Source organism: Esox lucius, chromosome 9, assembly GCF_011004845.1.
Source record: "Esox lucius isolate fEsoLuc1 chromosome 9, fEsoLuc1.pri, whole genome shotgun sequence".
Classification (NCBI taxonomy): Eukaryota; Metazoa; Chordata; class Actinopteri; order Esociformes; family Esocidae; genus Esox; species Esox lucius.
The window spans coordinates 4,567,936-4,589,776 of NC_047577.1; the positions used below are offsets into that span (position 1 = coordinate 4,567,936).

A 21,841-nucleotide genomic window follows, 5' to 3' on the forward strand; every position below is an offset into this window, starting at 1 on the left:
CAGCATTCTATCATCTAAAAAATATTGCAAGATTAGCAGGCTTGGTGCCACAAAAAGACCCAGAGAAGCTCATCCATGCTTTTATCTCTAGTAGGGTTGACTACTGTAATGGCCTCTTAACTGGACTCCCCAAAAATACTTTAAAACAGCTGCAGCTCATTCAGAATGCTAACCAGGACCAACAGAAAAGAGCACATCACTCCGGTTCTTAAATCTTTGCATTGGCTTCCAGTCAGTTACAGAATAGATTTCAAAATGGTGCTTTTAGTTTATAAATCTCTGAATGGTTACATTTCTGATATGTTTGAAGAATATAAACTGAGCAGGGCTCGATGTATGAATTGTGCTGTATAAATACATTTGCTTGCTTTACCTGGTTACTTAGATCTTAATTAGATACTTCCCTAAAGTGGTGAACAAAGCCGAACACAGTTGAGTACTTTTACTTTGTACACCTCTACTTCTATGTGATTTTTGTGATCATTCATTTCAGTTCCAAAGATGCGTTGTTGAGCTGGGGGATGCTGTTGCCTGGGTAAATGCCAACATGGGCCTTTTCTGAGACTGGGTAGTCCTCACCCCTGAATGATGAGGAAATACAGGGTGCTCTGCAGATGCTCAGAGAGGCTTCAACTCTAGAGGAAGAACAAGAAGCTCTCTCACATTCATGTTTTTGTTTAATAATATTGAAGACACTGAAACATTCATGGACGAAATAGACAAAACAGGACTTAGTGATCATTTTGAGCTTCCCTGTAAATTATGTTTGTTGATGAGGATACCTATTAGCTGTCTTTAAACCATCAGCTAATGCTGGGTTCCACACAACAAAAATTACAAGATCCAGAAAACACAATATAATTTGACGAGACAAAGAGACAAGGAACATCATTTATTTAGCAAGAGTAAACTGGACAGTGTTTTGGAAGTGTTCACCTGGCCATACAATATGATAGGATGAATCCAAAGCCTACAGAATCTGGGCAAAGCTGAATACACAGTACATAAAGAAACAGTTTAGTTTTGACAGTGTTGGAATGTAATGTTTAGAATATTTAATGGGGTAATTAAATGTTTAATTGTCTAACTGGCATATCATTTAATTTTGTATTTCTTAGGTTATGCCATTAACTTTAAGACTTTGGGCTCTATTAATTGACTTTCAATAATGTATGTTGTGTTCTTTTTGACCTGTTCTACTTGTCATTTATGCTATTGAAACCACTTTTAGGATAAGGGTTGAATTAGATGTAACACATATTCCTCCCAACAATGTTTTAAGTCCATGACCACGTCATTACTATATAATAAAAATTGTGCTTTTCCAGGCACCCCTGGATAAATGTATTGTTCTGTAAACAGATGTTGACCTGACCTCTAAATTGTGCAAATTGAAACTTGCCACCTTTCTGCAACAGGCTATAGAAAATTCCACACTTCCAGTTACCAATTTCAACTTTCTAGAAGATTGCTGTTCAATTGAACAATGCAAGTCAGAGGAAGGAGAAACCATTACAATGATTTGTATGAAAACTGGTCAGATCTATACAGCAGAACCCACAGGTCTCAGAAAAGGACCTTCAGAACAGTTTAGCTGTCACTGAAGTTGTTGCTCACAGGTCCACCGCACAATGTACCTTACACAGCATGTTCACATTTGTCTAATATGTTGAATCTATGGAAAATACATAAATGGTAATACTGTATAAACTTGTGCAAAAGGGAGGCCTGTTTCACTTTGTAACATGAAGAGCTCAGATCAACTATATTTTAACTGCAATAAGCAGAATTCTCAACCATCAACCTCCTAATGATGGCCTTCTAATGTATCACATATAACCAAGCAATGGCTACTCAAAGAAAAACTGACCTTGGCAGGCATAGTGAGTATGACTGTGCATGTGTATGTATGCATGTGTCTGTATTATAACTGCACTCAGCAGCTTTCTAAACCACCCATGTCTAATTCTTGACTGTAACCAAAACTTTTTTAGAGGCACTTCAGTTTTCAAATGAATGTATTTCAGTTGTTTGTTATCAAACTATTTTAATCCTGAAACAAAATACAATTAAATGTTATTGGAAAATACCATTTTATTTTACATAATTGGCACAAGCATAATCAGACTAGAGTGCAGTAGTCAAAGCAAATTCACTTTTGTTTTCTATATCAGTGCTTGAACCGCTTGAACCTAGTGTTATATCTTGACAAATGATATTGAATGAAATCACATGGACTCTGAGATAAAGTTGTAACATTAGTTTACTCATGACACCTAGTGTTCAAACGTGTCAAACCAGGATGTACCCAAACTGACCAATGGCGAACGTCAGTGGGTGTTACTTAATATTCAGGAACCCCCATTTAAACTGACCAATAGCGTACATCAGAGGGCGTAACTTAATATTCAGGAACCCCCATATTAAGTAACGCCCCCGACTTGCGGTCTGCAGATATACCTTATTGTATTGTGTCCCTCTCGGTTTCGGCTCGAATACACAAGCGGTAAGTTCTTTGTGGCTGGTTAATTTTATGCTTGGTTAAAATATGGTTAAATAAGGACTGTGCAACATCGTATATACTTTTGTAATCCCAATGATACCAATATTGGATTCAATTATGACTTTGTTAAAGAGCTATTTAGTTTTGAAGAGCCCAGTGTCTGTCGAATCTCCAATCTAAAACTAACTTAACTGCAGTCGCGTGGATTGGGAGACGGTACTTAGAAAAGTAATCGACTTACGGTGGTAAATTATGTTATTGCTTTTTATTTATGTTTACTAATTACAGTGTCTGTCTACACGAATTTAAATCAATATAAGTCAAAGCATTTAACTGCGTTTTGTAGGCTCCAAGTCCAGTCTGATTACAAGCTAATTAACTAGCCTAGCCTGCTACCTGTTGGTGTTCTGATTAGATATAAATCCTAGTTCTGTAACTGCAAATCCATTGATTGATCAGGTTTCTCATAATACCTTGCGACAGGGAGACTGTAGCCTGATTATGGTGCAGTGACTAACAGAAACCATAAAATGCGGTTCAAACAGTCAAGCTTTATGTGGTGCTACATGGGAACTACATGGTCTGAAATGGTGGGTATTTCAATTACCCTGGTCTGTAAATGGACTCTGTGGTTTAAGGGACCATCACAGTGTTGGGTTCCGTCTTCTGTTCTATACACCATCTCTGATCACTTGAAACTGAGTAGACAAAGCTTCTGGTACTTGGAGTTCATATAGTCATTTGGTTTAACAAGTTTCCCAGGGAAGTAAAACCGCCTCACAACATAACAAATCCACCACTATATAATGCCCTCCAATGATTTTGGGACAAAAAAAAACAACAACATTTTGGTCATTTAAAATATGAAAGGTACATGACTGGAAAAAGAATACATGCAAAATAAAGTTTTTCTATATTTTTTTCCAAATTCTGTGCCACAATTATTGGCATCCCTAGAAATTCTTCTGAGTGAACTCTATTTGATGAGGTAAACACTGATGAGGTGTCTGGAACCCAGACATTAGCAGCAGATCCTCCAAGTCCTGTAAGTTGCGATGTGGAGCTGCCATGGATCGGACTTGTTGGTACAGCACATCCCTAATATGCTCGATCGGAAAGAGATCTGTGTAATTTGGAGGCCAGGACAACACCTTGAATTCTTCATGTTCCTCAAACCCCTCCCAAACAATGTGTGCAGTGTGACCGGGTGCATTATCCTTCTGAAAGAGGCCACTGCCGTCGGGGAATACCTTTGGTATGAAGAGGTGTACCTGGTCTGTAACCATGTTTAGGGAGGGGGCAGGTGTCAAATTGACATCCACGTGAAAGCCTGGACCCAGGGTTTTCCAGCAGAACATTACCCAGAGCATCACACTCCCTCCACAGGCTTGTCTTCCCACAGTGCATCCTGGTGCCATCACTTCCCCAGGTAAACTGTGCACATAAACGGCCGTCTATGTGATGTGAATGACCACAGGGCTCCTCAGACCAGGCAGCCTTCTTCCACTGCTCCAAGGTTCAGTTCTGACACTCTTCTGTCCATTGGAAGCACTTTGACGGTGAACCAGGGTCATCATGGGCACTCTGAGCATTTTGTGGCTATGCAGCCCCATACACAGCAGGGTGTGATGCACTGTGTGTTGCGACACATTCCTCCCGTAACCATTATTAAAATGTTCTGTGACTTGTGCCACAGTAGACCTTCTGTCGGTTCAGACCTTACAGCATAGCCTTGGGCGCGCAACAGCCTGTCGCAGGTTTATTCTTTGTCCCTCGTCTGACCACTTTTGGTAGGTTCTCACCACTGCTGACCAGGAGCACCCCATAAGCCTTGTCGTTTCGGAGATGCTCTGACCCAGTTGTCTGGACATAAGAATTTGGCCTTTTTCAGTCGCTCAGATCCCATTTTACCTGTATCCAGCATGTTGACTACAATAATGAATTGTTCACCTCCCATCTAGTCTACCCAGACCTTGTCATGTGCCCTTGTTAGGAGATGATCAACATTATTCTCTTCACCTGTGAGTGGTCATAATGTTTTGTCTCATCAGTGTAGGCCCGTTCATATTTTATGTTTTTAAGTTCACCTGATTGATTAGGAACATTTAGTTGGTAAGTCTACTCCCCAAACACATTGGTCTTGTGTTGGTTGGGTCCCCTTACCGTTTGCATGAGGCGAGGGATTCCTGATGACCTCCAGTAGAGTTTCTGACTTACTTACTTTATGTACAAAATAAACACGTGTGGCTGTACATTAGTGTATCACAGGCGCTTATGTTTGTGATTTGGTGGCAGCAGAGTCTTTCTTCTGCCAATCCTTCCAAATAACTTGTTGCAAGGCAGGTGGTGTCTGATAGCAGATTTAGAAACTGGTTGTTTTTTATCTTCTTGAACTGTCCTTCTCCTTTTCCAGACTAAATCATGAAGCGTTTTGTTACCCTGGGTGACACCGTTTTGGAGGGCACTGATTGAATAAAGATTTTGGCAATATATTGTTACGCCTGGGACAAATGTGAAATTGTTTTCAGAACTTGTTAATGTTTATCATTCTTAAAACTCTTGTAATAGTTCTGTTGATCTTTAATGTAATTTACTAATTGTATTGATAAATTGTCACAGCATTAAATAACTATTCTGGTATTAATCACACAGATGAGTTGGCTGAAGTTGATACATTTCCTACATGTGGAGAGCAACAACAGGAAGACTACAAAGATAAGAAGTCTCACCTCTGCACCCACTGTGGGAAAAATGTCCTTTCTATATCACTGCTAAAAAGGCATATTAAAATACACTCAGGAGAGAAGCCCAACTCGTGTTCTGACTGTGGGAAGAGTTTCATTTCATCATGTAATTTAACTAGACATGAGAGATTGCATTCAGGAGAGAAGCCTTACTCCTGTCCTGACTGTGGGATGTGTTTTTCTCAAACACACAGCCTTATTACTCACCAGCGCATACATACTGGAGAGAAGCCTTACTCCTGTTCAGACTGTGGGAAGAGTTTCTCTCAGTTAGCCAGCTTCAAAACTCACCAGCGCGTACACACAGGAGAGAAGCCGTACTTGTGTCCTGACTGTGGGAAGAGTTTCTCTCTGCTAGATAGACTTAAAACTCACCTGCGCATACATACTGGAGAGAAGCCTTACTCCTGTCCTGACTGTGGGATGTGTTTTTCTCATACACATATCCTTATTACTCACCAGCGCATACATACAGGAGAGAAGCCTTACTCCTGTTCAGACTGTGGGAAGAGTTTCTCTCGGTTAGGCAGCTTCAAAACTCACCATCAGTTTCCAAGGTGTTACGCTGCTATATTATTGTGCTGGGGGACATGAGGGATGTACTACTAACTTTTCTCAGTTTCCTCCAATTTTAAATTTTAGAAGGAGATGAGGTCCTGGTCCACACCTGCGGATTACCTGGTTTGGGGGGACCGTTGCTGTTCCTGTCCTTGTCCACCTGGTCATACTTCTGACCTAGTCTAAAATCGAATATACTCTGGATTTAGCCAAGAGAAATGTATTTATTATTCCAATTGGACTCTTAATATCTCACCCGGCACAGCCAGAAGAGGACTGGTCACCCCTCTGAGCCTGGTTCCTCTCTAGGTTTCTTCCTAAAATTCGACCTTCTTAGGGAGTTTTTCCTAGCCACTGAAATTCAACACTACTGTTGTTTGCTCCTTGGGGTTTAAGGCCGGGTGTCTCTGTAAAGCACTTTGTGACAACTGCTGTTGTAAAAAGCGCTTTATAAATAAATTTTGATTGATTGATTTGATTTGACCTGCGCATACATACTGGAGAGAAGCCATACTCCTGTAATGACTGTGGGAAGAGTTTCTCTCAACTAACTCACATTAAAACTCACATGCGCATACATACTGGAGAGAAGCCTTACTCCTGTACTGACTGTGGGATGTGTTTCTCTCAACTAGGTAGCCTTAAAACTCAACAGCGCATACACACTGGAGAGAAGCCTTACTCCTGTTCTGACTGTGGGAAGAGTTTCTCTCAATTACACAACTTTAAAACTCACCAGAGCATACACACTGCAACCAAGCACATTAATTGATATAGCACAGTTCATACATAGAAGCAATACAATGTGCTTTAAAATGAAAAGAAACTTACCACCAAATTTTTTCAATTCTGTAACAACCCTCCAGGGGGACTCTCCACCCCGGTATCTCAATCCTTGCACTCCAGCGCTAGAATGAACCTCTCAGACCCTTGTGAGTTCTGCATCCATGTCTTACCCGGCTGTCTCCAGGGGGACATTTATGCCATGTCTCTACATGTATTTTATATTGATCCTCGATTAAATTCAAAACTGTTTAACGAACCACCCCGGTATCTCAATTCTTGCACTCCAGCACTTGGATAAAGTCGTCAGTCCTTTTGTGAGAATACCCTGCATCGATGGCTAAACAGCAGCACGAGAACTTGCCTTAGCAGATTGTTACATTTACATCTGAGTCTATCAGAACACCAAGAATACGCATTTGGTCTGATTTTAGGGCCTGAAAGGAAATCCGAGAATGCACACTGTAGAGGAGTCATAGTCCTGTCCTGACTGTGGGAAGAATCTATCTCTATTATGTAGCCTTTAAACTCTCCAGCACATTCATGCTAGAGAGAAGCCATACTCTTGTTTTGACTTTGGGAAGAGTTTCAATCGTCTTGTCTCCCTCCAAACACATCCGAGGATTCATAGTACTGGATAACACTACTTTTGAATGTAGGAAGTGCTTTTTGACAATATATTAATTATTATTCATCACAGAGTACCGAAGGAACTGAGAAATGTAAATTCTAGATATACAGCTCTGGAAAATATTAAGAGACCACTGCACATTTTTCTTTCCTTTCCAAAAAGTTGAAAAGGAACATTTTGCGTGAGGAACAGAAGCGTTCAATTGGCAGTGGTCTCTTAATTTTAACCCTTTTCCTCACTCAAAACCTTCCTTTCCAACTTTTTTGAAATGTTTTATTTACTACCCATTCAATGAGCTTTCATTTTGTAGTGTATCCATTCAGAAGTACATTGATGTTCAAAAGTTTGGGGTCACTTATAAATGACCCTGTTTTCTTACAAAACATACATGAGATGAGTTTGAGTAGGAAATATAGCAAATTTAATAGGAAATATTTTCCCTGACAAGGTTAGAAATAATAATTTTTAATTGAAATAACAATTGTCCTTCAAACTTTGATTTTGTCAAATAATCCTCCATTTGCAGCAATTACAGCCTTGCAGACCTGTTGGCCTGCATGTTATTGTTCTTGGATAAATGCATGCCCATTTTGAATTTATTGCCAGCAACAAGTTTCAAATAGGTTGGGACATGGGCCTGTTTACCACTCTGTTGCATCACCTCTTCTTTTTACAACACACTGTAAGCGTTTGGGAACTGAGGAAACTATTTTCGGTAATTTTGAAAGTTGTTTTCCCATTCTTGATATGGGGTTTCAGCTGCTCAACTGTTCTTGGTCTCCTTTGTTGTAGTTTTCGTTTCAAAATGTGCCAAATGTTTTCACTCTTCTGGCGTTGTTTCCTGCCTCTATGCATGTATTTTAGCTCTCACAAAATTAAATCTCTGGAGATCTTCAATCTTTGATACTTGTATTGATATTGGGTACTCCTTTTAACTATTACATTTACACTCATCTATTGACTCTTTGGAAATATATAAAATGGGTCAAAATCCAGTTCCATCAGTACTTGGAACATTGAAGGAAATGTGTAATCTGGGATGACTGACAGTAATGAAAGATCCTTCACAGAGATGGGGATTGTGGTTTAAGTGACATTTTGGGGAACAGTGCTGACACATCAAAATACATTTTGGCCATAAAATGACAGAGGAGAGCAGTGTTTGATCTGTGTGGATTTCATATTATTATTTTAGATTACATTTGTATACTCTTTTGAAATTAGTCTTTTTTTTAAGTAAATGTGTGTTAGGAATGACTAAATGCCTTTATTAGTTATCTATTTTTTTTAATAGTTTTTCAGCATTATACATTTTTATGTGAGACCCAATTCACTTTTTGTAGCCAACCACTCAGATTGTTAGCTCAGTGTAGCCCCTCCAGTAAAGGTAATAAATATTACATCCCTTTAGGAAGAGGTGTCATCACTGATCTCCTGATTTGTATTTGATTCACAAGTTTCTGATTCCATTCAATTTAATATTGATTTGATCTGGATATAGTGACCATTTCTTAACCAATTTTGCTTAAAACAGATATTCTTTGAGAAAGAAGGCAATAAACTGCACAGGGAACCTCTAAATTATATAACATGGCAGATGATTTATAGATGTAACGATTAGGAGGCAGGACGCATTCATTTAATAAAAACTCTGCAATGTAAAGAAATGAATGTATATCTGTAGTTTTTGGATTTCCTTGTTACCCATAGAAGGGTGAATATTCTAATATGCTTTATTTTACTGTACAGGTTATAGATTAAACTTCACCAGATTGTTGTAGAATGTTTGTGTTGCCAGGCTGACAACAACAGGCAGCAACACCCAACCCATTAGACATTGGTTAAGTGGGATGGATCCTGTCCTTTGTGTTCATTGTGTTTGCCAAGGTAAAGTCATGCTAATTAATATTTTGAGGTGCGTTTTAGAAATGACTGCCATTAGGATGAATAGTAATGTCTCCAACAGTTATTGGAGTCTGGTCTGTGTAAAGAATCCTCCCGACACATTGTGTTTTATTACCATTTAGGAATATGTTGTTAACAGATACTCATAGCACATGTTTTTTGCTATAGTGTATTTTAGATACACTATTATACTTTATAGATGTTAATACAACTTAGGAGGACATTGAAAATTGCTGGTATGTAACTATGACATGCATTGTAACTTTATTACTTGATCCAAATAAATTGTATTACTTTGAAATCAGCGCTTGACATTTTTTGCTCACCAGCCACTGTGGCTAGTGGTTTTCCAGAGTTACTACCCACTCAGCATTTTTCACTAGCCACCATTTTGTTGTTGGGGAATTATGTTTAACAGAGCTGTATTTATTACAGCCTTGTCAAGTGTTTCCTCATCCTTGCTACATGGTTAATCCTTCAGCTCTACTAGGCTCTGCTGCTGTCACTCATCCAGCGTCTTCACGTTCATATATTTATATTGTGTTGAGAAAGTTTAAATAATGCTGATTTAATAACCATGTATTTCTATGTTTTTATTGTATTAAATTGTATGCTGCAGCCGGGTTAGGAAAATATGATTGAATACAATAACTATCAAGGTTTAAAACTCCATCATGCTGTTGTAATTCTCACACCTTGTCTCTGTGAAGAATAGGTCAAGACAGCCTTTTGTCTCGCACTCACTCTGACTTTTCACCTGTCTTTTCAAGAGAGAGAGGATTAAAACCCAACAATTAACATGCAAAAGAAACCGCCTCCTATACAGCAGGAAGAGACCTTCTGTCTCCAACCCCCTGATGTTCTAGTCTAGGTTAGGACAATAGAATGTAAATTCCTGTAACCTTGTAAAGATTTCACATCTGTATGCAAGAATCTGTTGATCTGTAAACGAAAATGACATTCCTCATTGGACAGCGAAGAAACCAATGAGATTCGTCCAACATGTCACCATACCAACGAAGAGCCAATAAGGATGTTTTTTTCTCAAGAGAGTGAAAAGTAACCTCCCCTGGGGCTAGTGAAATAAAACCGGAGAGATGTAGATCTGGGCGAATAGATGTGGAGACTTAAGGGTTAAAACAACTATTTACAGGCCCGCTGCAGCGTAATTCATGTATTTTGACTTATCATTTTTATTAATAAATCTTTGTGTTAAATCTTCATTTGGACCAAAGCCTCTCGTACTTAAGAGATTCTGATACACGTAAATTCTCTAGAGTTGTTAGTAACTTAAATATGTTAATTATATATTTAATTACTCTATATACTGCATATATAGCCTAATGTTTTTGTTGATAGTACATACCCTAATCTGATGGTCTTTCACCCACCATATGTGTTTGTCTCGCAATCTCTCTTTAAAAACAAATCTGTAATTTTAGGCTACTAAAAGCCACCTGAAAAGTTTTTAAAAAAGGTTATGCGGATTATATGTAGTTTGAGGTTATTACGTTTTAATGGAATATTTTGACATGCTTGGGTGTAAAAGAAAACAACTAGGATCCACTTGTTTTTACCCTAACCCAATTGTGTAGGAAACATTCAATATGGAAAAAGTTTTCCTCCTACGGTCATTTTAGTTGCAGTGATTCGCCGGTATTTTATATATGAGCGCAAAATGATGTTTCACCATGCCAACACAGAGGCGGTGCAAGATTTTGGGAAGGCTGTTGCCTATGAGCTTTGAATGCAGGAAAAACCCTGTGTATGGATTGCCACACGCCAAAGTGGCTAGTAAGAGTGACTGCGTTATGCCACAGCTAAATTCTACCCACATTTGGTGGGTGGGCGGGTTGCCTATGTCAAGCCCTGATCTACTGTCCTGCAGGTTTTCTATTCATTCCCATTTGTGACTAACAAGATTTAGCTTGTCATCCAGCTAATTTGTAGGTGTGCTAAATTAGGGTAGGAAAAAACCTACAGGACTGTAGATCTCAAGGAACAGGGTTGGGCAGCACTGATCTCCAATCACTCTGGTGGAGTAATAACCCAAACCTGTGTTCATAGAGATACTGGTAATTACACACATACTTAAGAAATGACCAGACTTGCGAATCCCTGAGTCCTGGATTGTTACACAAACAGTTTATTTCAGTACTTGACTGATGAGGAGCTACCTTTTGAAGCATTGTTTTTGGCACAGGATTATGCCTGGACTGGTAATCTGCCATATAGGGAAATGTTCAGTGGGCCAAGACACTTTTGGAACTGACACATTTTTTACTTTTTTTATTGTCCAGCAACTGGCCAATAAACAGGGACAGCGAGCCATTGGTTCATTATCTAAACTGTCACTGGGCTGGCCCAGTCACATCTCTTACTGTGGCCCTCCCCCTCTGTTGTGTCACATGCCTGGGCTCAGAGCCAGAAATCTGTGGATGAGGGTGTCAAAATGGACAAACAAAAGTGGGGGGTGCGAAGAAGTTGCTGGCCAAAATCTGGATCACTGACATGTTTGCTACAGTAGATTCATTATCTACAGAAACCGACATTAGTGATATGAAATCAAAGCTTTCTGAAGCATCCAAGGCTTTTGTCTCATTGTGCCTAAAACCGGTTCCTTCTCTCAAGGCTTTTGAACTGACTGCACAGTGGTGACACCTGCTGGTGAGTAAATATATCACATTTAATGTTCATATCCACGTCTTTTAAAAGACTTCCTGCTGCAGCGGTTGGACGTGTTCATTGTGTAGGGGAATTAAATTGCATGGTCGTATCCAAAATTCATCTTACCTTTCCAAATAGCTTATTTTTAATTGTGCATCCGTTCGAATATTATCACATTATAAAGGTGTCATCAACAATAAAGATGTGATCAACAATAACTTTATCGTTTGAACTTAAAACGTTTGGTAAAGCTCAGACAGAATTGATTTCGCACCAATACTTCAGTGATTATGAGTCCACAACGCGACCGGTTAAGCCATCACTGGGTTGAAAATGCAAGCAACTTCATTTTAAATTACTAAATAAGGTTACCAGTAGTTAATGTAGTTACCAGTGTTAAAGTATCAGTCATCAAACAACCAAATAGCCCATCAAAAAAGAGGCTTTGGAGCAACATCAGTCAGTGTTGTTACAACGATGCTAGCTTCAGCCGGCCGCAGCATTGACATGGGTCAGACTGGGTGGAAATTACAAAGCAAGACTGAGAATTTTGTTCAATAAGGTTTCCAACACAGTGCACAGAAGGGACATCTGCTGGACAAAATGTAACGTGACATGTTTGATTTAAACTTATCGTAAATAGCCGGGAGCGGTGTATCTGAAGTAATGGTCAGGATGAATGAATAATGAAGGTCGTTGAAATGCGTAACCTCAGTGAAATAGGAATTTGTCGAGGGAGAAAGGTAAAACATTTTGCATTCAACAAAATCGTATGAACTACATCAAGAAGAACCAAACCCGTGACCTTGTAAACAGCAATCTGGAGTAATATGGTTACGCCACAATCTACATCGTATTCATTCAAATTGTAAGCGCAGCGTTGTCCACATCATGGAAGAAAAATCACTGGGGGAAAAATTTGTCAGGGTATTTAAATAATCTCCTAAAAAGCTACAGCACCTGCAAGAAAAACTATAACGGATATACGAATGCGGTGCATCGCGTGAAGCGCAACTCATTCCATTTTTTTTTTGCTGAAATTATTAATTCGTAATTTGGAAATTGCACGTCAGTATCGCAATTTCGATAATAATTAACTTAATCGTGCCGCTATATGTATACGGTATAATGGTTTTAGCAAGAGGTACATGTAAAGGAAATTATGAAATGGTAAACAACAGTGGAATTGTCAAAACGTTACTAAGGGTACTCAAAGTGAACGTGGTCAGGAAATGACGAAACTGAAATAAGCGTTATCCCATAGACATAATAAAGAATAGACGCCGCATCGACCGCTACTGCCTACTGGCGCTGACGAGCCGTGGGACCGCCATCTTGGACCGGTCAGCTGCTCCACTCAATGTAATGTTTTGGCAGGTGAAACGACCTGTCAGCGCATTTAATTAATCATACCTCAGTGAATACCTTACTGATTTTCACGCGGGTTTTTTTGCTGCAAAGGACATACATGTAGCTATGATACAGGACACATGGTTCGGCGTATTTTAATATTCATAGTTTTATATTAATCAAAACTGTGAACATAATCCCCAAAAAGGGAGAAAAACAGGAACATTTCCAGTTTGACTATCATTCTGATTGAAACACCTAATGTGTTAATAGTGGCAGTAAAGTCAGAAATATATATTTCTCTCTCTCTCTCATTTCACAGCCCCCATCCCAACATACTCACATGGGTCCCAGTCTAAAATAGCTGGATGAAAAGTGACTGTTTTTATTTAAACTACACATTTACTTTGTTGAAACTCCCTTGAAAAGTCTGCAAACTTAATTAATGTAGCAATTTTCAATAACAAGGACATAATGTAAAGATAAACTTCATTATACACAAGCTCACAAACTTAGTGTAAGGCAAAGGAGACCAACATTTGGATTCCTGGAGACACACACCATGAGGCTAGAGTTCATGAAACACAAACAAACAGACCCAACAACACTTACAGCAGTATTCACATAAAATGTGACAGACCACTGTTTTCCAGCAGTTTTAAGCCATTGCATTCAGATTCAGTGTTAATCTTGTCAGAATGATGACAGATATGACATAAAGATACTATGTGTGATGAGTAAGGTTAAAGTACAGATAAAGCTTAGAATTCGTTTTGGGATGCTGGAATTTAGGATTAAAGTCTTGAATTGTCGTGGAACCACACACATGCACACGCTCTAAAACCCCTGAAAGAGGACAGTTCTTTCTGGTGCTCCCTTTCTGCAGTTCAAGAGAGGTGAGTTTGGTAATGTGGTGCAGCCTTATTTTGAGAAACACAGACACAACCAATGACAACAAGTCAGAATGACGGTTGTCGATGCCAAACTGAGTCTCCAAAGTTACTTGATTCTGAAAATAGTGAAGCTACCACCAAAATACTAAGTTCCTAGCTAAGCTAGTACTGCACAACAATGATAATAGCGTCTTTTATTTATATGAATATATAATTAGCTGGCCAATGTTATACCAGTAATATTTGCTTTATTTCTACAATAGCATTCTTGAGTCAGTTGTAATCTAAGTCAGTGTTATGGAATATGACTTATCAAGTCTCAGTTCGCTGGGTGAACACCGGCTGGTGCAGTAAACATAGCCTAGCTAGCTGGATACGATTTCAGTACAGTAATATCAAAGATCCTTGCTCCTTCTCAATTCTCTGGTAATATTCACAAAATACAACCAATAATACGGTAATGTTAAATCTTACTTGTGAAAAGTAATCCCCCGAGCCCTGCTTTCGATGGTCCGCCGATATGAGCAGGAGTATGCTCCACAGTGCTCTGGCATCGTTGCTTCTGCTGCTACGCAAATAGGAGTATGACCGGTCAAACATGGCGGCCGTATTTCTAGCGCCCCAGCAGCCAATGCGGCGTCTACTCTTTATTATGTCTATGCGTTATCCAACAGAGTTTTAGCCAGCGGAGTCTGCTGCGGGGCTGCAGCTGGATGCTATTGGCTATCCCTGCTGTTTAAGGTAGAATAACGATTGGCCACTCCATATTACTGTAAATTCCTCCTAGCTTGAAATAAAAGATAAACGGAGAACTATCACTGAACTGGTTCTCCGTCACCCTGTTTACCTTGGAATTACCATTGAACGGATCGTTGAGGCACGCGAGGAGTGGGAGACGGTTCTTGGAAAAGTGTACAACTTTCGTTGGTAAATAAATATATTGCTTTTGTACTAATTACAATGTTTGTAAACCAATAGAAGTGAATTAAGCCAAGTAATGAAAAAACATAGCATGTAACTGCGTTTTGTAGGCTCCAACTCCATTCAGATAACAGGCTAATTAGCTAGCCTAGTCTGCTTCCTGTTGGTGAGCCTGTCCTGATTATATATAAATCCTAGTTCTGTAATTGCAAATCCATTGATTGGTCAGGTTTCTCATAATACCTTGCGATAGCCTGTTTATCGTACAGTCACTAACGGAAAACCATAAAATGCGGTTTAAACAGTAAAGAAAATGTTCAATTTGTGTAACATTCCTACTGTTGTGTTTTGTTGTTGTCGTCGTTGTACTCGATAAAGCGGTAAAGTTAAATAAAGCAAGTAAGCAAATGTATTTATATAACACAATTCATACATGGAAGCCATTGCTTTGCAATGAAAAGAAAAACAAAAAAATGCAATAGATTTTAAACAGTCAAATTGTTACAATTCTCTTACCCCGCTGTCTCAAGAACTCAGCTGTCACATGAACTTCAACACCTTGGTATCTCAATCCTCGCATTCCAGCGCTTGAATGAACCCGTCAGTCCTTTTGTGAGAATCTTTGCATTCATGTCTTACTTGGCTCTTTCCAGGGTGACATTTGTGCCATGTCTGTACATGCATTTTATATTCATCCTCAATGAATTACAGTAACCATAATTGTTTGCTGTACCACCCGGTATCTCAATCCTCGCGCTCCAGCACTTGGATGAATTCATCAGTCCTTATGTGAGATAATACCCTGCATCGATGTCTAAACAGCAGAACAAGAACTTGCAGTATCCGTCATTAGCAGGTTGTTACATTTACACAGAGGTTATTCCTCTGATAGCACCAGAGCCTGCATTACGATTGGTAAAAGATAGCAAAATATAAATGTAATAACAAAATAAATCAGTTAGGAGAAATAGAAAATACACAATTAAATAAGGGCATAATAATAGAATAATAACATAGAATAATACAATAAAAATGGAATAAAAACATGATAAAAACATAGGAGCTAAATAATAAAGTACACCCTAAATATTTTACCCAGATCTGTTGTTCTGATATTGTGATTGTTTGTAGTTTTTCCTCCATTGTGTTGTATTGTATTCCCATCAAACATGTTCATCAGTCATATGTGGGTCTGGTTTGGTCTTTATTTTAGCAGATGGAGGACAAACCCAGCCTGCTGCTCTCCTTCCACACTGAGCCTAAAGAAGAGTCACTGGATTCTTATTGGGACAGTGGAGCTCAATATTTGTTGGTGGATTCAGAGATGAAATCAGAGGAGCTGGAAGACTGCAGTCAAACACTGGGGCCAAATTATATTAAATATGAAGAGGAGAAGAAGATTGGGGATTTAACTAATCAAGGTAAGAACTGGTTTATGAATCGGGTTTAATCCCAGCCAACATTTGTATGTGGGGCCCATATGGGTAGTAAATGGGTTCCATAATAGCCCACATGGGTTTCATTCAGGATTACACTGTTTGTTAGGTTGGCCCCAACTGGGCAACATATGCAAGACGCATCTGGGTCCCATCTTTAAGCTTTGTTTTGCTACATGGGTACTACATGAGCTAAAATTGTGGGTATCTCCACAGGCTCCAAAATGGGCCCATTTCAATTACCCACTTTATTATACCCCAATCTATTATACACACCAGGCCTTTGTGGGCCATATTGCCCCATGGTCTAGTAGTAGACAAAGCTTCTGGTACTTCTGGAGTTCATGTAGTCATTTGGTTTAACAAGGTTCCCAGGGAAGTAAAACAGCCTCACAACATGACAGGTCCACCACTATACAATGCCCTCCACTAAGTTTGGGACTGTTGGTAAATATGTGCAAACCGGACTGTGAACATTTTTTGATCCTTTTGGTCATTTATTTAAAATATGAAGGTAGGTAGGAAGGTAAATTATTGAAAAAAAATACAGGCAAAATAATTTTTTGCTATTTCTATTTCCAAAATCTGTGGCAGAATTATTGGCCTCCCTGTAATCTAACTGATGTAGTAAACACTGATTTGCCAAAACTTTCTGACCACCTGCCTAATATGCTGTTGGTCCTCCGTGTGCCACCAAAACAGCACCGACCCACTGAGGCATGGACTCTACAAGACCCCTGAAGGTGTCCTGTGGTGTCGGGAACCCAGACATTAGCAGCAGATTGTCCAAGTCCTGTAAGTTGCGACGTGGAGCTGCCATGGATCGGACTTGTTGGTCCAGCACTTCCCATAGATGCTCAATGGGAGTGAGATCTGTGGAATTTGGAGACCAGGACAACACCTTGAATTCTTCATGTTCCTCAAACCATTCCCAAACAATGTGTGCATTGCGCTCGCAAGCCCATTGGATGCACTTTTGACAGTGAACAGGGGTCATCTTGGACACTGACCAGTTTATGGCTACACAGCCCCCATACACAGCAGGGTGTGATGCACTCTGTGTTGTGACACATTCCTCCCGTAACCATCATTAAAATGTTCTGTGACTTGTGCCACAGTAGACCTTCTGTCAGTTCAGACCAGACAGGATAGCCTTGGGTGTCCAACAGCCTGTCACAGGTTTATTCTTTGTCCCTCCTTTGACCACTTTTGGTAGGTACTCACCACTGCTGACCGGGAGTACCCCACAAGCCTTGTAGTTTCAGAGATGCTCTGACCCAGTCCTCTGGACATAAGAATTTGGCCCTTTTCAAAGTCGCTCAGGTCTTTACTCCTGTTCATCCAACAAGTTGAGTACAAGAAGTGATTGTTTGCCTATCATCTAGTCTACCTAGACCTTGTCATGTGCCCTTGTTAGGAGATGATCAACATTATTCTCTTCACCTGTGAGTGGTCATAATGTTTTGGCTCATCAGTGTAGGCCCGTTCATATTTTATGTTTTTAAGTTCACCTGATTGCTTAGGAACATTTAGTTGGTGAGCCTTCTCCCCAAACACATTGGTCTTGTGTTGATTAGGTCCCCTTACCGTTTGCATGAGGCGAGGGGTTCCTGATGACCTCCAGGAGAGTTTCTGATTTGCAATTATTTTGCATACTTTATGTACAAAATAAACACGTGTGGCTGTACATTAGTGTATCACAGGCGCTTATGTTTGTGATTTGGTCTTTATTTATTTATTTATTTTATCTTTCCAAATAACTGGAAAGCAGGTGGTCTCTGATAGTAGTTTTGGAAACTATTTTTTTTTTTTGACCGTCTTCACTGTGTTTGGGGAAGATAAAATCATCTGAGCATGACCTGTTGCCTGACCATAACTTGTTGGAAGGCAGGTGGCATCTAATAGTAGCTTTGGACAATATAATTTTTTCTGTGTGTGGGGGAAAATACACATTCATCCTCTTCCAGAAGGGTTCGTCTGAGCTTCAGTTGATTTACATTTCTTATGAACTGATTGTTACATGCCTGTAAACCCTAATCTGCACTAATCTTTATTGCCTATCCTGATTTTTTTATTTCATGATCAAGTTGATCAACAACAAATACATTTGAAAGCATTTTTTTAACCTGGGTGACCATTTTAGTAGCCGTGAAGGAATTACAGTTTTGGCAATATATTATGTCTGAAAAAAATTTGAAACTGTTTACAGAAAAATTTCAAATATATCACTGTTAAAACTCTTCGAATAGTTAGATTGATCTTTAATATAATCTACTAACTGCATTGATACAGTGTCACTGCACTAATTAACTTTTCTGATATTAATCACACAGATGAGTTTGCTGAAGTTGATACAACTCCTGCACCTGGAGAGCAACAACTGGAAGATTACAAAGATAAGAAGTCTCACCTCTGCATCCACTGTGGAAAACATTTCCTTTCTATATCACTGCTAAAAAGACACATTAACATACACACAGGAGAGAAGCCCAACTCCTGTTCTGACTGTGGAAAGAGTTTCATTTCATCACATGAATTAATTAGACATGAGAAATTGCACCATGGAGAGAAGCCGTACTTGTGTTCTGACTGTGGGAAGCGTTTCATTTCATCACGTAATTTAACTAGACATCAAAGATTGCACACAGGAGAGAAGCCATACTCCTGTCCTGACTGTAGGAAGAGTTTCTCTCAATTGGGTAACCTTAAAATTCACCAGCGCATACACACTGGAGAGAAGCCTTACTCCTGTCCTGACTGTAGGAAGAGTTTCTCACAACTAGGTAGCCTTAAAACTCACCAGCGCATGCACATTGGAGAGAGAGCTTTACTCAGTTCTGACTGTGGGAAGAGTTTCACTGAATTATGTAACCTTATAGTTCACCAGCGCATACATACTGGAGAGAAGCCATACTCCTGTTCTGACTGTGGGAAGAGTTTCTCTGAACTAGGTGTCCTTAAATCTCACAGGCGCATACACACTGGAAAGAAAGCTATACTCTGTCCTGACTGTGGGAAGAGTTTCACTCAATTACGTTACCTTATAGCTCACAAGCGCATACATACTGGAGAGAAGCCATTCTCCTGTTCTGATTGTGGGAAGAGTTTCTCTTATTCAGGCAGCCTTAAAATTCACCAGCTCATACACACTGGAGAGAAGCCTTACTCCTGTCCTGACTGCGGGAAGAGTTTCTCCAAACTAAGTAGCCTCAAAACACACCAGCGCATACACACTGGAGAGAAAGCTTTACTCTGTTCTGACTGTGGGAAGAGTTTCAATGAATTAGGTAACCTTATAGTTCACCAGCGCATACATACTGGAGAGAAGCCATACTTGTGTTCTGACTGTGGGAAGAGTTTCTCTCATTCAGGCAGCCTTAATTTTCACCGGCGTGTGCACACTGGAGAGAAGCCTTACTCCTGTCCTGACTGTGGGAAGAGTTTCTCTCAACTAGGTAGCCTTAGAACTCACCACCGCATACACACTGGAGAGAAGCCTTACTCTTGTCCTGACTGTGGGAAGAGTTTCTCTCAACTTGGTAGTCTTAAAACTCACCAGCGTGCACACACTGGAGACAAAGCTTTACTCTGCTCTGACTGTGGGAAGAGTTTCACTGATTTACGTAGCCTTATAGCTCACAAGCGCATACATACTGGAGAGAGGCCATACTCCTGTTCTGATTGTGGGAAGTGTTTCTCTTATTCAGGCAGCCTTAAAATTCACCAGCGTTTGCACACTGGAGAGAAGCCTTACTCTTGTCCTGACTGTGGGAAGAGTTTCTCTCAACTTGGTAGCCTTAAAATTCACCAGCGCACACACACTGGAGACAAAGCTTTACTCTGCTCTGACTGTGGGAAGCGTTTCACTGAATTACGCTGCCTTATAGCTCACAAGCGCATACATACTGGAGAGAGGCCATACTCCTGTTCTGATTGTGGGAAGAGTTTCTCTTATTCAGGCAGCCTTAAAATTCACCAGCGTTTGCACACTGGGGAGAAGCCTTACTCCTGTTCTGACTGTAGGAAGATTTTCACTCATCTAGGTAGCCTTAAAACCCACCAGTGCATACACACTGGAGACAAAGCTTTACTCTGTTCTGACTTTGGGAAGAGTTTCACTGAATTACATAGCCTTGTAGTTCACCAGCGCATACACACTGGAGACAAGCCATACTCCTGTCCTGACTGTGGGAAGAATTTCTCTCAACCAAGTTGCCTTAAAACTCACCAGCGGGTACACACTGGAGAGAAGCCATTCTCCTGTTCTGACTGTGGGAAGAGTTTCTCTTCTTCAGGCAGCCTTACTATTCACCAGCGCATACACACTGGAGAGAAGCCTTACTCCTGTCCTGACTGTGGTAAGAGTTTCTCTTATTCAGTCAGCCTTAAAAATCACCAGCGTCTGCACACTGGGGAGAAGCCTTACACCTTTCCTAACTGTAGGAAGAGTTTCTCTTTTCTAGGTAGCCTTAAAATTCACCAGCGCACACACACTGGAGAGAAGCCATACTCGTGTTCTGACTGTGGGAAGAATTTCTCCCATTCAAGCAGCTTTAATATTCACCGCCGTGTGCACACTGGAGAGAAACCTTACTTCTGTCCTGACTGTGGGAAGAGTTTCTCTCATCTAGGTAGCCTTAAATCTCACCAGCGCATACACACTGGAGAGAGCCTTATTCTTTAATCTGTATGGATTACATATTATTATTTTAGATTACATTTGTATACTCTTATGCAATTAGTCTTTTTTTAAGTCAATCTGTGTTAGGAATGACTAAATGCTTTTATTAGTTTCATTGATATCTAATAAAAATTAATTTAAAAAATTCGGCATTATACATGGTATAGATCCTGTTCTTTGTCTTCATTGTGTTTGCCAAGGTAAAGTAATGCTAATGAATATTTTGGGGTGTATTTTAGAAATGTCTGCTATTTGGATGAATTGTAATGTATCAAACAGTTATTGGAGTCTGATCTGTGTAAAGAATCCTCCCGACACCATGTGTTTTATTACCATTTAGGAATATATTGTTAACAGATACTCATAGCACATGTTTTTTGCTATAGTGTGTTTTAGATACTTCTGGTATACTTTAGGAGGACATTGAAAATTGCTGGTATGTAACTATGAAATGTATTGTAACTTCATTACTTCATTACCAAATAAATTGTGTTACTTTGAAATGTAGAATATGATGTAATTCCTTGTTCATCTACAACAAGGTTGCCCAACCCTGTTCCTGGAGATCTACTGTCCTGCAGGTTTTCTATTTAACCCCATTTGTGACTAACAAGATTTAGCTTGTCATCCAGCTAATTTGGAGGTGTGCTAAATTAGGGTTGGAAAGTACCTACTGGACAGTAGATCTTAAGGAACAGGGCTGGGCAGCACTAATCTCCAATCACTCTGGTGGATTAATAACCCAAACCTGTGATACTGGTAATTACAC

General features: G+C 39.7%; 2 protein-coding genes across 6 annotated transcripts; both read left to right on the forward strand.

The window, feature by feature from the left end:
* Window positions 1-2,472: 2,472 nt before the first annotated feature.
* On the forward strand, window positions 2,473-21,569 carry LOC105009546 (oocyte zinc finger protein XlCOF6-like). 5 transcript variants are annotated; one of them, XM_034294533.1, is made up of 3 exons: window positions 2,473-2,506; window positions 16,172-16,376; window positions 18,725-21,569. In XM_034294533.1, exons 2-3 carry the CDS (start codon window positions 16,172-16,174, stop codon window positions 21,073-21,075), a joined length of 2,556 nt encoding a protein of 851 aa, XP_034150424.1. In that variant the 5' UTR covers window positions 2,473-2,506; the 3' UTR covers window positions 21,076-21,569. The 5 variants fall into 5 exon arrangements, with proteins under 5 accessions (XP_034150424.1, XP_034150423.1, XP_034150425.1 ...); XM_034294532.1 differs by having other exon boundaries at window positions 2,475-2,506; window positions 16,169-16,376; window positions 18,725-21,568; XM_034294534.1 differs by lacking the exon at window positions 2,473-2,506 and adding an exon at window positions 2,626-2,748 and having other exon boundaries at window positions 16,169-16,376.
* Window positions 5,113-5,858, forward strand: LOC117594910 (gastrula zinc finger protein XlCGF67.1-like; the record flags this gene model as incomplete). Its single annotated transcript, XM_034294455.1, has 1 exon — window positions 5,113-5,858. A coding segment is annotated over one exon (729 nt), but the record flags the coding sequence as incomplete, so codon positions are not given.
* Window positions 21,570-21,841: the final 272 nt, after the last annotated feature.